General features: G+C 41.4%; 1 protein-coding gene and 1 pseudogene across 7 annotated transcripts in view; both read left to right on the top strand.

The window, feature by feature from the left end:
- Positions 1 to 16,949, top strand: part of LOC117881609 (protocadherin gamma-A4-like) — a 388,535-nt gene that overhangs the window by 77,106 nt on the left and 294,480 nt on the right. Inside the window, exon 2 of one of the 7 annotated variants that reach the window (XM_034779065.1) lies at positions 12,514 to 13,329. The exons of 5 other annotated variants lie outside the window; for them this stretch is intronic. In XM_034779065.1, coding sequence (XP_034634956.1) covers positions 12,514 to 13,329 — 816 coding nt within the window. Of the gene's footprint in view, positions 1 to 10,682; positions 13,330 to 16,949 lie in introns of those variants that run through there. One more of the 7 variants, XM_034779068.1, reaches the window with a different exon arrangement.
- Positions 4,402 to 8,785, top strand: LOC117881204 (annotated as a pseudogene).

The following is a 16,949-nucleotide window of genomic DNA, read 5'->3' on the forward strand; positions in this document are numbered from 1 at the left end:
TATGGATGAACATTAAATAGAGATATCATATTCATACAGTAAATCACCAAGGCTTCATAAATCTTCCATATGAAAACAAGAAGGGAAGAAATATGAAATAGAGGGAATCTGTATTTTGGGGAATCCAAATTACGTGAAATGAAAATGCAACCCAGAGAGAATTATCTGCTCTGGGCAAGGTGACTGAAGAACAAGATAACGGATCGCAAGATCGTTGCGATCACGTTTCTCTTGTTCCATCGCCGACGACTTTTCTTTGGCGACAGTAATCCCTCTGTTAAAAATACGAGAGCAACTGAGAGAGAATAGTGAGGTCACGCGCTATGTCTCAGGCAATCTCCTATTTGGTTACCGAAGTAATTGGAAAATTATGACAGTTTGGTGACGGACAAGAGCCCTGAAGAGGGAGCAGGTCTCGGATTATAATGTAACTATCACAAACGTACACTTGAAATGAGTTGATAGAAATAAATCTGACCTGTACTAATTTTATATATGTAAAATTAATAAAAATGATCATCTAAGCTATCAAATAATATATTTATAAAACTAAAAAAATGTGTAAGGTAAAGGCACTCTAGAAAAACGAGAATCGGAAAAAATGATTTAACATATATATGTCCAGAATAGCAATTCTGTAACAACCCACATAACTTGAAATTATTGTTATTAAATATCCACTGTGTCTCCAATACTCTGTGGAGATGAAAGCATAAGTCTACATTTACAGACAAACATCTAAGATGTATTTAATATAACTTTATATGATTAAACTTCGAAATAATATTTTATAAATGTAATTGTATTATACTTTGCTCACAAAACAATATTCCCCTTTAAGGGAAAGTAAATGTTACTCCCTTTCCACAATCTCTCACGGAAATTAATTCCTCAGATTGTTGGTTGGTTGATTGGTTTTCATTAGTGCTGTAAAAGAAACACAATGTTGTAGTTAATAACGCCTTATGATAATTTATTGCCAGGTAGAAAGGGGCAGCAGAAATTCTGAGCCTATATCTGATCTCATTTACTACACCAGCAGTCAATGGAGTAACATGAGTATAAAGCTGCCTTAAATTAAATCAGATTGAAATCTTCTCACTTTTCATTGCCAACGATTTTTTTTATCTTCTGGACTGTTTATACTAACTACATTTAGAAAAACGTGAATATTTTTTGAAATGTTAGACATTTCTGGAGCCCGAACACACACACACACACACACACTTTTTTTTTTTCAAATGGAGACTTTTGAGTCAATTCTTGAATCGGGAATATTAAAAGAATTACCTCGGCGCAGTGTACGTTTTCCATCTTCTGCCTTCAAACAATCATCGAATCATGAAAGTGTAGGGCTGAAAGGTACCTCGCGGGGCCACCTAGTCTAGCCCCCTGAGCTGAGGGTTTTCACTTTTCGCAGTTCACTTTTTGGAACCTCTCAGGTCTGTCACTTGGAGCTCCCGAGTATGATACCTTTAAAACTGTAATGGAAATTAGGATACACAGTGAGTGAGACAAAGATTAAATTAGCACACAAATAGATATCCAGTTAATGTAGCATCTGAGTTGGTGCAGTTATTGGTTGAGACTCTGAGCGCCGCTGTTAGCCCAATAAGACAGAGAACTGTAATGAGAGATCCAGCCAGCCCAGCCCCGCTGTTACAAAGCACAGCAAAAGAGATCAGATCCACACTGATTGCTTTTGAGTAGAAAAGAGGAAGATAGGTGAGTGCTTCTAGTTCTTCGCTGATTTGGACCGATTTGGTTTTTATGCTTGTAGCTTCCGAACCATCCCTGTATATCTGGGGAAATATATATAACACTGGTCTACAATTTTTGAGAAGTTGTCTGCTTCAGAGATAAAATGTGCTATTTATTATGTATTTTGATTTGCTGAATTCAACTATGACAATTAAAACAACTGATTGGCTACTGTTTCTAAGATATTTAAGTTTTTACATTTTATGTCTATGTATTAGTGTAGATAGTAGAGTTTTAATCATAAATTGTAAACCTAGGTCTTTTCATGTGTTTATGGTTGCTTTACATGATAATATTTCACCTGTCCTGTTTATGTAACACTTTAAAAATCAGCAAAAGGGTTATATAAATAAAATTTATTATGAAACAAAAGGCAAAAAACTATTATGTACATAGTTTAGTCCTATTCAGTGTCTACTCGGCGCTTCTTGGCTTGTCTCTTGTATTCATTAAATGGAGCATCTCTTGTCACTGTCCAGCAATAGTCTGCAAGCATTGATGGGCTCCATTTGCCCTGATAGCGTTTCTCCATTGTTGCAATGTCCTGGTGAAATCGCTCGTCGTGTTCATCGCTCACTGCTCCGCAGTTTGGTGGAAAAAAATCTAGATGAGAGTGCAAAAAATGTATCTTTAGTGACATGTTGCAACCAAGGCTTTTGTATGCCTTGAGGAGGTTTTCCACCAACAACCTGTAGTTGTCTGCCTTGTTGTTTCCGAGAAAATTTATTGCCACTAACTGGAAGACTTTCCATGCTGTCTTTTTCTTTCCACGCAGTGCATGGTCAAATGCATCATCTCGAAGAAGTTCACGAATCTGAGGACCAACAAAGACACCTTCCTTTATCTTAGCTTCACTTAACCTTGAAAATTTTCCACGGAGGTACTTGAAAGCTGCTTGTGTTTTGTCAATGGCCTTGACAAAGTTCTTCATTAGATCCAGCTTGATGCATAAGGGTGGTAACAAAATCTTCCTTGATTCAACAAGTGGTGGATGCTGAACACTTTTCCTCCCAGGCTCCAATGACTGTCGGAGCGGCCAATCTTTTTTGATGTAGCCGGAATCTCTTGCACGACTATCCCATTCACGGAGAAAACAGCAGTACTTTGTGTATCCAGTCTGCAGACCAAGAAAGAGAGCAACAACCTTCAAATCACCACAAAACTCCCACTGATGTTGGTCATAGTTTATGCACCTCAAAAGTTGTTTCACATTGTAATAGGTTTCCTTCATATGCACTGCATGACCAACTGGAATTGATGACAAAACATTGCCATTATGCAGTAAAACAGCTTTAAGACTCGTCTTCGATGAATCAATGAACAGTCTCCACTCATCTGGATCATGAATGATGTTGAGGGCTGCCATCACACCATCGATGTTGTTGCAGGCTACAAGATCACCTTCCATGAAGAAGAATGGGACAAGATCCTTTTGACGGTCATGGAACATGGAAACCCTAACATCACCTGTCAGGAGATTCCACTGCTGTAGTCTGGAGCCCAACAGCCCTGCCTTACTCTTGGATAGTTCCAAATCCCTGACAAGGTCATTCAGTTCACCTTGTGTTATGAGGTGTGGTTCAGAGGAGGAGGATGGGAGAAAATGTGGGTCCTGTCACATTGATGGTTCAGGACCAGAAGTTTCATCCTCTTCCTCTTCCGACTCAAGTGAGAATGATTCTGGTGCATCAGGAACCGGCAGTCCTTCTCCGTGGGGTACTGGGCGTATAGCTGATGGAATATTTGGATAATGCACAGTCCACTTTTTCTTCTTTGACACACCTTTCCCAACTGGAGGCACCATGCAGAAGTAACAATTGCTGGTATGATCTGTTGGCTCTCTCCAAATCATTGGCACTGCAAAAGGCATAGATTTCCTTTTCCTGTTCAACCACTGGCGAAGATTTGTTGCACAAGTGTTGCAGCATATGTGTGGGGCCCACCTCTTGTCCTAATCTCCAATTTTGCAGCCAAAATAAAGGTGATAGGCTTTCTTAACCATAGTGATTATAGTGCACTTTTGTGATGCAAAAGTCACTTCACCACAAACATAGCAGAAGTTATCTGCACTGTTCACACAAGTACGAGGCATCTCTGCTCACTTTGGCTAAACAGAAATGTGTCCCTTTGCAAAATCAAACACTGACAAATAAGAGAGCAGGACACTGTATGATTTCTAGAGTTGATATAGAGCAATTTGTTCAGCAGAGTGATGCAAGCTTCGTTATGATTGCATCATCCATGACTTCTAGGAATAACATGATGCAATTCATATCATGTATGACTCAATATCAGCTTCAGATTGCATCATTCATTGTTTTGCCTAAAAAGCAAGTACTGTCCAAACCCAGTCATAGATTTATTCATAGATCCAGTCAAAGATGTATTTTAGTCATTTCTGGTTTAAATTGAGATCCCTTCCCTTTATAACTCACTTATCCTCCGCCATTCCCAAGTCAAGGATCGTATATACTGACCCAATAGCATATATTGAAAACTAGAGCCAATCAACAATTTTAAGCATCATTTTCGTTCTTAGTGACCCAGAATTAGTAAAATTTGACTACATTTATTTCAGAAGCATTTTGGCTGTAGAGCAATGTAATCAATAGGATGGGAAAATATCCCAGTGATTTGGAAATGGCGGATAAAGAAAGAAGCTGGGATTGCAAAATAAGAGTCCCGCTTTTCTTCATAATTGTGACATTCTGGGGTACAATTTCTGGACAGATTCGTTATTCAATTCCTGAAGAAATGCAGAAAGGCTCTTTCGTGGGGGATACAGCAAAGGACCTGGGACTGGATCTAAAGGAGCTCTCAGACCGCGGAGTCAGGATAATTTCCAGAGGTATGAAGTAATATTTTGCTCTCAGTTTAAACAATGGACATTTATATATTAGCGAAAGAATAGACAGAGAACAGATCTGTGGCCGGATAGAGAAGTGTTTATTACATTTTGAGATTCTTGTTCAGGATAAAGTGAAGCTTTTTGCGGTTGAAGTCGAAATAACGGATATTAATGATAATGCGCCGAGTTTCCCAGTGGAGGAACTGGAGTTAAAAATAACTGAAACCACGGAAAAGGGGGAGCATTTTCTTTTGCCGGAGGCTCGGGATCCAGATAAGGGACTCAATTCCCGCCAAAGCTACCAAATTAGTAAAAATAAACACTTCTTTCTGGATGTGCAAACGGCAGTTGATGGTGGCACATATGCAGAGCTGGTTCTTGAAAAATTATTGGACAGGGAAGAAGAGAAAATTCATCAGTTAATCCTTACAGCTGCAGACGGCGGAGATCCAGTCAAATCTGGCACTGTGAAAATCAGAGTTATTGTTATGGATGTAAATGACAATGCGCCAGTTTTCAGCCAGTCTGTCTATAAAGTGGCTATTATGGAAAATGACCCTGACGGTTTCCTGGTGCTTACAATAAACGCCACTGACCAAGATGAAGGAATTAATTCAGAGGTAACATACTCATTCAGAAAAATAGAGGACAAAGCTGCCCATATATTCCAGTTGGATTCTGGGACGGGAGAAATATTAGTTGTAGGGAATCTGGACTTCGAGGACTCTGAAATACATGAAATGGAAGTACAAGCTCAGGACGGGAGTGGATTATCGTCTCGAGCCAAAATCTTGTTAACAGTCATTGATGCAAATGATAATGCCCCGCAGATTACTGTAACATCTCTTCGCAGAGGAATCATTGAAGACTCTCCTCCTGAAACGGTAATTGCCCTTTTAAATGTACAAGACCGAGATTCCGGCGTTAATGGTGAGATCACGTGCTCTATCCCAGATAATCTCCCATTTCGATTACAGAAGTCATTTGATAATTATTACAGTTTGGAGACTTCCAGAGCCCCGGATAGGGAGCAGATCTCGGATTACAATATAACTATCACAGCCACTGATCAAGGCACTCCTCCCATCGCTACAACCACCTTCCTCCTACTGAAGATATTAGACAAAAACGACAACCCGCCCATTTTCAGCCAAACAACCTACGCCTTTTATATCCTGGAAAATAATCCAAAAGGCGCTTCCATAATCGTGATAAAGGCAAATGACCCCGACTGGGGGAGAATGCCAGAGTCACTTACTCTACCCACGGTCAGATCCAGGAAGCTCCGCTCTCCTCCTACATCTCCATTAACTCCGAGACTGGGGCTTTCTACGCTCTTCGCTCCTTCGATTACAAACAGTTCCGGGAGATTCGGTTCCAAGTGCAGGCTCAAGATGGGGGTTCCCCACCTCTCAGCAGTAATGTCTCCGTCACTCTCTTTATACTGGATCAGAATGACACATTTTACACCCCTCCTTTCCCACCGATGGTTCCACGGGAGTGGAGTTGGCCCCTCGCTCCTCCGAGCCGGGTTAGCTGGTCACTAAGGTGGTGGCGGTGGATGCAGACTCCGGACAGAACGCCTGGCTCTCCTACCAGCTGCTGAAGGCTACAGAGCCGGGGCTCTTCTCTGTGGGACTCCACAGCGACGAGATCAGGACAGCGCTCTACTTTCTCGACAAAGATGCGCTCAAGCAAAGTCTGGTGGTTTTAGTGAAGGACAACGGGCAGCCCCCTCTCTCTGCCACGGCCACTGTCACGGTGATGATGGCTGACAGCATCTCCGACATCCTCTCCGATTTAAGCAGCCTCTCAGCTGCTGTAGACCCCCAGTCCAGCCTCACCTTGTATCTGGTGATCGCTGTGGCTTCCGTTTCCTGCTTGTTCTTTACCTTTATCATAGTGTCAAGTATCAGAGGGGTAGCCTTGTTAGTCTGAATCTATAAAAAGCAACAGAGGGTCCTGTGGCACCTTTGAGACTAACAGAAGTCTTCTTGCATCTGAAGAAGTGAGGTTCTTACCCACGAAAGCTTATGCTCCCAATACTTCTGTTAGTCTCAAAGATGACACAGGACCCTCTGTTGCTTTATCATAGTGTTACTGGCCCTGAGGCTCTGCAGGTGGAGAAACTCGCCGCTGTTTAACTCCTCGAGTGTGACTTTCAGTGGAGTTCCCGTCTCGCAGTTTGTGGGGATCGATGGAGTCAGAGCTTTTCTTCACTCCTACTCACATGAGGTTTCTCTAACCACGGACTCCAGAAAGAGACAGTGGAAATTTCCTAGTGGAAGTTGTTCCAATACTCTGATAGGTCAGCATCCTTCTGAGAAATCAGGGCCTCTTTTAATTGCAGAAGATTCAAATATTAATAAAGAAGGTCAAGTCATCAGCCAGGTAGGTTTCATGGTTTTGTTTTTAATTTTGACTTCCGTTTAAATCTTAGCTTTCAATGTACTAAAAAAACCTACATGTTTGTGTGTGTAAATCTCAACTGTGCTTCCCAAAATACTGGCTGGCATTCTAGGAAGTTGTGTCAAGCATTAATTTTTAGATTTAAAAATGTAATCGGACATAAATCATATTTTTCATTGAACAATTTTTCACAATCTCTCTCTACTCCTTAAGAAAAATCAATCAATTAATTAGTTAATATATTAATTAATTTCCTTAGAATGAGTCTGCTCTTGACATCCCATTGTATACATTTCCTTCCTTCCTCCTCATAATTTTCCTGTTATTGTGGGTATGCATTTGCAAAAATCTTTGATTTACACCATAATCTAGGGCCCCATTTCCGGAGAGAATTTAATCACGTGTTTAAAGATATTCGTAAATCCCATTAATATAAAATTAACAGGTGCTTTCCTGAATTCTGGAATAGAAAAGTAAAACGAAGAGTGTTTCTGATCTCTCCTTGTGGTATCTTCCATAGTCTCTTACCTAGCACAGAAATTGCTTTGCCTCTAACTTCTGAAAACTTCTCCCTAATTATCCTTTGGGTCATAGATGAGTAGATGGGCTCTGATGTGAGTCTGTGAGGTGACTCAGAAAGGTATGTAAACATATGCCTACTTTTTAGTATGTTCAGATGCTTCAAGTAGGCACCCTTAGGTATGGTGCTGAATTTGGGCCTGAGAGTCTTATAGATTAGGGGCTAGAGTCACAAAATTATTTAGGCACCTAACTTCCACTCTAGTTGCCTACATCCCAGAATCAGGCCACACTGGGATTCACAAAGTCCCCACTCAACTGCCCCCGAACCTTGTGGGTGCTTAAAATTGTTGGGCATCTAAATGTTTTCAGTAAAATCTCCCCAGGTGCCTATATTTCTGCTTCTAACTATGCACACTTCAGCCCCACAAGTGATGTCTGGGCGCCTAAGCCTCAGAGCACTGGAAAAAGATAGGTATTATTCTGCTTAAGTTGCCTACAGGGCACAATTCGGTAGGCAGGCTCCGAGAGCACCTACCAGACCAGGCTCTCGTAGAAAAGCTTACACACGGGGGGAGGGAGGGGGAGAACTTCTCTGAATGCTTTAAGCCCAGTAGTTGAAGTACTCAACTAGAATGGAGGAGATCCCTGGTTCAGGTCCCCTCTCTGGCTGATAGGGAGAAAAGATAGTTGTGTGCTACCTCTGTGATGAGTGCCTTAGCCACTGGGCTGTAGGCCATTCTGATTTGGGGTTCCTTCAGTCTCCCTTGTTGGAGCTGTTCCACTGTGGATTAAATAATGAAAGAATTGCTGTGCCAGAGCAAGCATGCAAATGGGGCTGTAGCCTGGTGGTTAAAGCACTCATCTGTGAAGAGGACGACCCAGGAGCTAGTCCCCTTACTCCGATGACTTTTTAAAATTATTTGCCCACAGTGGCACAGCTTCACCAGGAGAGACCCACCTCTGAATGTCCTATAGCTCAATGGCTAGGGCACTTACCTGAAAGGTAGTAGATCTCAATTCAAATCCATTCTACCCCTCCGCTGGAAGGAGAACTTGAACTGAGCGTCTCAGATATCCCAGCTGAATACCCTAATCACTAGGATAGAAGTTATGAGAGATGTTCAGGTTCTTCTCCTCATTCCCTCTTCCTTCCCCTCCACACAGGTTCTTGCTGTGGTAAAGGCCCCTAACTCCAGAGGGCTTGCAGCTAAGAATTCCAAGCAGAGGAAGGAAGCAGGGATTTAGGGCCTATCTCCTCCTCTTGGCATCCCCCATCGGCTATTTTAGGCTAGGAGCCACCTGCATGCTGGCTTTTGTGAATCCCATTCTGAGGTGCCTATCTCTCACCATTCATTGTAGAGGGAGTTAGGCATCAAACTCAGACTTCCTGAATCCCAGTGATTTTCTAGGTGCCTAAAAGTTAGGTGTGCTAATGCTCAGTTGTCTATGCTTAAATTGTAAGAGCTCAATGGAACTGACTATCTTTTATTTGCCCTGTAAAATGCATGTCACTCTTTACTACTACTACTATTGTTACTACCAATATGTAGGATAATAATGATGGTGATTGAGTGTGTCGGAGAAAAACGAGTCCTCACTCTGAGTTTGAAGCAACAAGCCAGAGGCAGCTTTATTTTTGAGCAATTGCAAATGCACAGGAGAGTACACAGGGGCAGGTCTCCTTAGATAAACAATTAAGCAAGCTTTTAAACCTTTCCTTACCTACAATAATGAGCAACAGCTGTATTTTGTTATATATATTTCTTCCTGATATCTCACTTTTCTCCTTAATTTCTGCTACAGTCTACATTCCATTCTTATCTAACACAAGGTCAAAACAGTATCTCTTACTGTCTGTTCCCATTCGCTTTCTCGCTTTCTACCTGCCTAGACCCTACTTTCAAGTCTCGCTATTGGAGTCAGTGTCAGCCCGACTTTGTTAGCCTGACTCTTGCTCTATTCCTAGAGACAAAACTAAGATCTCTATGTTCAATTCCCTTTATCTCTTTCTCCATTTCCACAAGTGGAAGGACCAAAAATTTGCAAGCGATTTTGGAAGATAAGAGTCCCAAGTGGAGACAATTTTTAGCCCAGATCTGCAAGACTATTGGCAGTTTTAGGATGACTGTGATTTTCCTACTGTTTAATGCTGAGACTTTGAAATTGTTGTGAATTATCCATGAATTTTAAGAAAATATTTTAAATTGTGCATAGGAACTAAAAAGGATGGTAATTGGCTTGGTGTAAATCTTCAGTCTTTACTTTTTATCAGAAATGATATCCTATTTTGATTTATACATTAAAGATTGCATTATATTTTTCTTGATTGGGTACATTTAGGATTATGCCTTTCTTTCTGTTAGAGAGACAAGGTAGGTGAGGCAATATATTTTATTAGACCAAAGAAGAGCTCTGTGTAAGATCGAATGTTTGCCTCTCTTACCAACAAAAGTTTGTTCAATAAAAGATATTACCTCACTCACCTTGTCTTGCTAATATCCTGGGACCAACAGGGCTACAACAACCTTTACTTTCTGTTAGTAAATAGCGATTGGGTTTCCAGCTTAATCATGGGAAAGGATTTACAAAAAAGTGGTACCATAATAGGACTAATTACAACTTTCCCAGTGTGCCTCATTATACTGATGTTAACAAAAGAAGCTCTGTCACATCTAGGATCTGGAAGAATGGAGAATGGATAGGGGCTATGGTCTGATCTGATAAAGATGTCTCTCTCTGTCTCTCTCTTTTTCTCTCGCATTACTTTTTAACACTTTTCCACAGAATTCTAGAATACATAAATAACTATAGGATAAGGGACACAGTAACATAGATAAACCTCAAATTAAACACGTGAAGTACAAATTTAAGCCACCTATTTACAACATTTATCTGGCTTCTGAGTAAGATATTATTTTACCAGGGAATGGAAAGATTCATTTGACTAAAGTTTTACATTTTAAATGTACATGGAGAAAGACATTTTTATTCTGCACAGTCTATGATATTCACGAACTTTTTTATTAGATCAGTCTAGCTGCAATTCTAAGGCCGAGACTCAGAGTGCCGCTGTTGGCCAGTGCCATGACAGAGCTGCTGCTGAAGATCATTTGGAGCTTCCTGCAGTGTGATTGCCAGACACACAGCGCAGATCGGAGAAGAGACACGGCCGGGAGAAATTTCACTCAGTATTGCTTAACGGAGAAATCACCCCTCTGGAAAATGATATGAAAACAGAAAGATAATTTGATTTTCAGTACTCCTCATTAACGCGGAATTTTCGTTCTCACGGAAATATACAAAATACAATATTGGATTCTCTTCAGAATACATCCGATTAGAAATTCAGCAGAGCTGTGGTGAGCAGGATGGAATTACAGTGCAGAGAGAAGCCTTGCGGATTCAGATGGCAAGTACTGTTCCCCTTGTTATTCTTTTTGTTGTGCGGTGCGGTCTCAGAGCAGGTCTATTATTCAATTCTTGAAGAAATGGGAAAGGGGTCTCTTGTGGGGAATCTTGCTAAGGATCTGGGACTGAATATCAAAGAACTGCAACACAGGAAACTGCGAGTTGTCTCTACGGCAAAAAAACAGTATTTTAGAGTCAGTACAGAAAATGGTAATGTGTACGTAAACGATAGAATAGACAGAGAGGAAATGTGTGGGAAAACATTGCTTTGTGTCCTAAATTTAGAAGCCGTGGTTGAAAATCCATTAAATATTTTTCATGTGAATGTCGCAATCAAGGATATAAATGATAATGCACCCGGCTTCGGCAAAAATTCAGTTGATTTAGAAATAAGTGAGTCCACCTTGCCAGGAGCAACATTTCCCCTAGGAAATGCTCTGGATTCGGATGTTGGGAATAATTCGCTACAGAATTACGAGCTCAGCTCCAACCAGTATTTTATCTTGACAGTGAAAGAGAACAAGGATGGAAATAAATACGCTGAGTTAGAGTTGGAGAAACTTTTAGATCGTGAAAAGCAAAGTTCCCACCTCTTGATCCTGACAGCTCTGGACGGGGGAGATCCAGTAAGAACTGGGACGGTTCAGATTAGGATTAATGTTACTGACGCCAATGACAATCCTCCCACATTCACTGAAAAAGTGTACAAAATCCGACTGCGGGAAAATCTACCAAAGGGCTCGTTAGTTCTTCAGGTGAAAGCCACTGATATGGATGCAGGTTTCAATGCACAAATCACATATTCTTTCAGCAATATACTAGACAGTGTTCGTCAGTTATTCTCACTGGATCCCGGAAACGGAAGCATTACAACTAGAGGTATTATTGATTATGAAGAGGCAAATAGTTATGTACTTAGTGTGGAAGCCAAAGATGGAGGAGGACTGGTTGGTCATAGCAAAATTGAAGTAGATATTACAGATGAAAATGACAATTCCCCCAAGCTGACACTTACATCTGTGTACAGTCCCATTCCCGAAGATTCTCTGCCTGGGACAGTGATAGCTCTGATGAATGTATACGATAAGGATGCTGGAGAAAATGGCAAGCTCAACTGTCGCATTAAAGAGGAATCTCCTTTTAAAATAATCTTGTCTTCTAAAAATTACTACAAACTCCTCACAGACAGCACCCTGGACAGAGAAAGGACCCCGGAGTACAATATCACAATCACAGCCACAGACAAAGGCTCTCCCCCCCTCTCCACCCAGAAAACCATCCTGTTGCAGATCTCGGATATCAATGACAACGCCCCTGTCTTTGAGAAACCTTCCTACACCGCCTATGTGCCAGAGAACAATCCTTCCGGGGCCTCTATTTTCAGTGTAGAAGCCTCAGACCGGGATCTGGACCGGAACGCCCGACTCACTTACTCCATCCTGAGCAGCAACCTCGAGGAGCTGCCTCTCTCCTCCTACATCTCCATTAACTCCCAGACCGGAGCTATCTATGCGCAGCGCTCCTTCGACTACGAGCAATTCCGGGAGTTTGAAGTGCAAGTGAAGGCCCAAGACGGCGGGTCCCCGCCTCTCAGCAGCAATGTCACCGTCAGGGTGTTTATTCTGGATCAGAATGATAACGCCCCTCGCATCCTGTACCCTTCCCTCGGAGCCGATGGCTCCGCCTTGTTCGAGATGGTCCCTCGCTCGGCCGAGGCAGGTTATCTGGTGACTAAGGTGGTGGCGGTGGATGCTGACTCAGGATTCAATGCCTGGCTCTCCTACCATCTGCCCCGGGCCTCGGAACCGACGCTCTTCAGCATGGGGCTGCACAGCGGGGAGATCCGGACAGCCCGCGCCTTTGCGGACAAAGATGCTGTGAAGCACAGGCTGGTCACCCTGGTGAAGGATAACGGGCAGCCGCCTCTCTCCGCCACAGTGACTCTCAACCTGGTGTTTGCTGAGAACCTCCAAGAGGCTTTTCCGGAAATGAGCGACCAATCGGGTGACTCGGCACCTCAGTCTGATTTACAATTTTACTTGGTGTTGGCTTTAGCCTCAATCTCATTTTTATTCCTTCTGACAGTTACACTGGCCATTGTGATGAAATTGCGAAGATCAAGGAATCTACCAGTTTTGCAATGTTTCGGTTCTGATCATTATTCCAAGGCGGGTCCTGGATTCCCACCAAACTACTGCGATGGGACTTTACCATATAGCTATAACCTGTGTTTAGCTGCAGATTCCGGAAGAAATTACTCTAACTTTCTAAATCCCAGTCGTCAGAGTAATGTGAGAGACACCACCCTTTCTGTTGAGAACTCTGTGATGATATTTAAGAAAAATAATGATCCAACGTCTGAGAAGGACAACATTCCTCCGGTGAGTTTGTGCACTGATGTTAAAATTTTTACAACAGTATAATCTGGTTAAATTTAAAACAAACACTTTTCTATTAATAAGAACGATTTAGGGAGGAAGCAGGGTAGTGTACGCTGTTGAAAATACTAGTTAAGAAATTTTGTTTTACTTTATCAACGTTTTTCTCATCATCTTTTACATTCATCAACTGTAGAGGTCTTTATGGTACGACATTGTAAATTTGTTTCTCTTGGTATTGTAATGTCTGTTTGTGGCTGGATATGAGTAGTAGGGTTAGCAAAAAGAGCAAAGGGGTCCTCTCGAAACTTGGTACCGTGTCTTGTAGTTCGCCCTAACGTGTACATTCCCGGTGTTACTAACTCACATTGGATCAGACTTTCCAAGGGACTCAAATAGTGGCAAATCTTTTCCTCTTAATTTTTTTAGTTGGTAGATTTCTCCCCGCTCCACTTCCTGTGTTCCCAATGTATTTACCGCCTGGATAAATACTCATTAGCTGTCACATCCATTTTATTGTTCCTAGGTGCAAAGGGTATCCATGGCCATTCTGTGAGGACTCTGGCGCAAGAGTTTTCTCCTTCTCTCTGTCAGAGGACTGCTGCTTTCCCACCATTTGAGTGGATTAATTCATTAAGTTACCAAAACCATTCTCATTTGCTGGAATGAATTACATCCCAGCAGGTGTATGCATGCATCTGTAAGCACTTTCGATTTCACCAGTGGCATTCCCCCTTGCGAAACCCTCGGTGTGAATTAGAACCTGTGTAGAAGAGAGCAAAAATGTTGCAGGACTACAAGAATATCTTATTTCACCAAAGTTGGTTTGTTTTCCCCTTTGATAGTAATTCATGAAACTGTTGGGTATAATCAGACTGATTATTGTAGGTAGAAATGTGACCTGTCTCTTTCCAGATCACAAGCCTCTAAGGTACCTGTTTTGTCTCGGGAAGCATTTCTGGTGGGACAAAATTTCTACTGTCTGAGGGGTTTACATAGAATATTCACACAATTCTGAGCAGAGCAGAAGATCTTTCCATGTTATCTTCACGGCGCTGACTACTTTCTCTATTTAAGTGACATGAGTGATTCCAGTATACCTCTCACGAGGATTGTCTTGGTGGGAGCCAAAATTCTCCCCACCCCCTTTCACTAACCCACCAGTCAGGATGAATCCTTCTTATTGTGAGATTCAGAAATCAAAATGAGTGTCTGGTTACAGCTTCTAAGGCAATCTTCTCAGTCAGTCAACTCCAGTGAAGTCAGGAATCACAACGGTCTATTTTATTAGGTGTCATTAACCAATGTGCATGATGATCCGTCAAGGTGCTGTTGACCTAGTATATGACGTGATATGTTTAATGGCAACTTGATCTCCTGCAATCAGTGAGTGGTATCAAAGCACTCCGGGGCATTCAAGAAGATATGTGCACAAATGGTGTCACCCTACCTCTGAGAAAAAGTCCGTACACAATATATACAGTCCTCTAATGAGTCAAGAACCAGTGTTGGTAGAAACAGTGAGAACTTCTAGTTAAAAGGCACTGAAGGGAAAAGTTTATTGGGTGAAAGGGATAGAAAAGAAAAACGGTAATAGTTTATAAAGAAACAGAAAATCAGTCAGTTCTCAAATCAACGCCTTCCTCACCCCTACCCGCCATTTTAGCATGGCACGCAGGCCACAGAATATTAACCTAGTTATCTCAGCATCGGGTAAGGTTCAGAGGAACCGGCTGCAAAGGTTTCACTTTTAGTGAACTCTCTTTGCTGATGCAGAATACTTCACTCATTAGATGAGCACACGTGATGAAATGCCTCTCGCAAGACTAAGCCTATTTGGGATGTCTCTTACAATTATAAAAATGAAATCAAGCCATTGGGATAAATATAAGTTTACTATGGATGTTAATGAACTGTTCATTTCCATATCTCCATGTGTGTTTATGTATATTGATTACGGTGTTCGTATTTTAAAAATGCAGAACATGAGAATATTCCAGGCATATCTACACTGGGGAAACCCCATGCCTCACACAAGCTAGTTAATGTTTTATCTGGGTTGGTGCAATTATTGGTAGAGACCCTGAGAGCCACAGTTCACCAATCGGGAAAAGAAATTTACTGAGAGATACAGCCAGCTCCGCCCCGCTGTTACATATCACATCCAAATGGAGAGATCAGACTCACATCTACCGAATCTGGATACACAGAGGAACAGCACCAAAGAACTCAGTCATTTACCGATTAAAGGTTATTTTTGGAACAGTTCTGTTCTTCAGAAAAAAGTAAGCTTTAACTATCAGGCTAATTAAGAAGCACAGAAGCGCCGGTATTGCAAAAGAAGTGCCTGCCCTTCTTTGATTTATAATGATTGCCGTTCGGAAGGCAGTTTCTGGGCAGATTCTCTGTTCCATTCCCGAGGAAATGCAGAAATACTCTTTCTTGGGGAATATCGCAAAGGATGTGAGATTGGGTATAACGGAGCTCTGATTCTGCGAAGTCCCCATTGTTTCCCGAGGTAGGATTTAGTATGTTACCCTCAATTTTTAAAACTACCATTTATATGGGAGATTACAGAGGCTACAACAACCCCATATTGACTGGGTACAAGTCACTTCAGGAAGGGATGCAAAGATAAAATTTGTAGACAACATCAGTGATTGATTCTTGGAGCAGATAGTCCTGGAACCCACAAAGGGAAAGGCAATTCTTGATTTAGTCTAAGTGTAGTACAGGATCTGGTCCCAGAGGTGAATACATCTGAACCGCTTGGTAATAGCAACCATCACGTAATTATATTTAACATCCTTGTAGGAGGGAAAATAACAAAGAAACGCACCATATTAGCATATAATTTCGAAAGAGGAAGCTAGTTAAATAGAAATGAAAAGGAACAGCCGCGAGAGTGATATGTCTGGAAGAAGCATGTAAAATATTTATAAATACTGTAATAGAGGCTCAAACTAAACGTATATCCCCCCTCCCCAAAATAAACCCCAGAGGACCAAAAAATACCACCATGGTTAAAGAGCAGAGAAGAGGAGGCTGTTAGCGACAAAAAGGCATCCTTTAAAAACTGGAAATCTAATCCTACTGAGAAAAATAGAAAGGATCATAAATTATAGCAAGTCAAATGTAAAAATATAATTAGTCAGGCCAAAAAAAAGTTTGAAAAGCAACTAGAAAAAGACACAACTAATAGCAAAATAAATAAATAAAATAAAATTAAGTCAGAAGCAGGAAGCCTGCCAAACAATCAGTGTGGCCATTGGATGATCATAGTGCTAAAAGAGCATAAGATAAGGCCACTGTGGAGAAACTAAGTGAATTCTTTGCATTAATCTTCATTGCAGAGGATGAGAAGGAGATTCCCACACCTTTCTTTTTAGGTGATACATCTGGGAAACTGTCAGTACAGGAGATTTTGGAACAATTTGATTAATTAAATGTTAATAAGTCACCAAGACAGAACCATATTCACCCAAGAAGTCTGAAGGAACTCAAATATGAAATTGCAGAACTACTAACTGTGGTATGTAACTTATCCCTTAAATGAGCCTGTGTGCCAGGTGACTGGAAGGTAGCTAATGTAAGAACAATTTTTTAAAAAGGCACTAGAGGTG

This window comes from Trachemys scripta, chromosome 8 (genome assembly GCF_013100865.1).
Source record: "Trachemys scripta elegans isolate TJP31775 chromosome 8, CAS_Tse_1.0, whole genome shotgun sequence".
Lineage (NCBI taxonomy): Eukaryota > Metazoa > Chordata > Testudines > Emydidae > Trachemys > Trachemys scripta.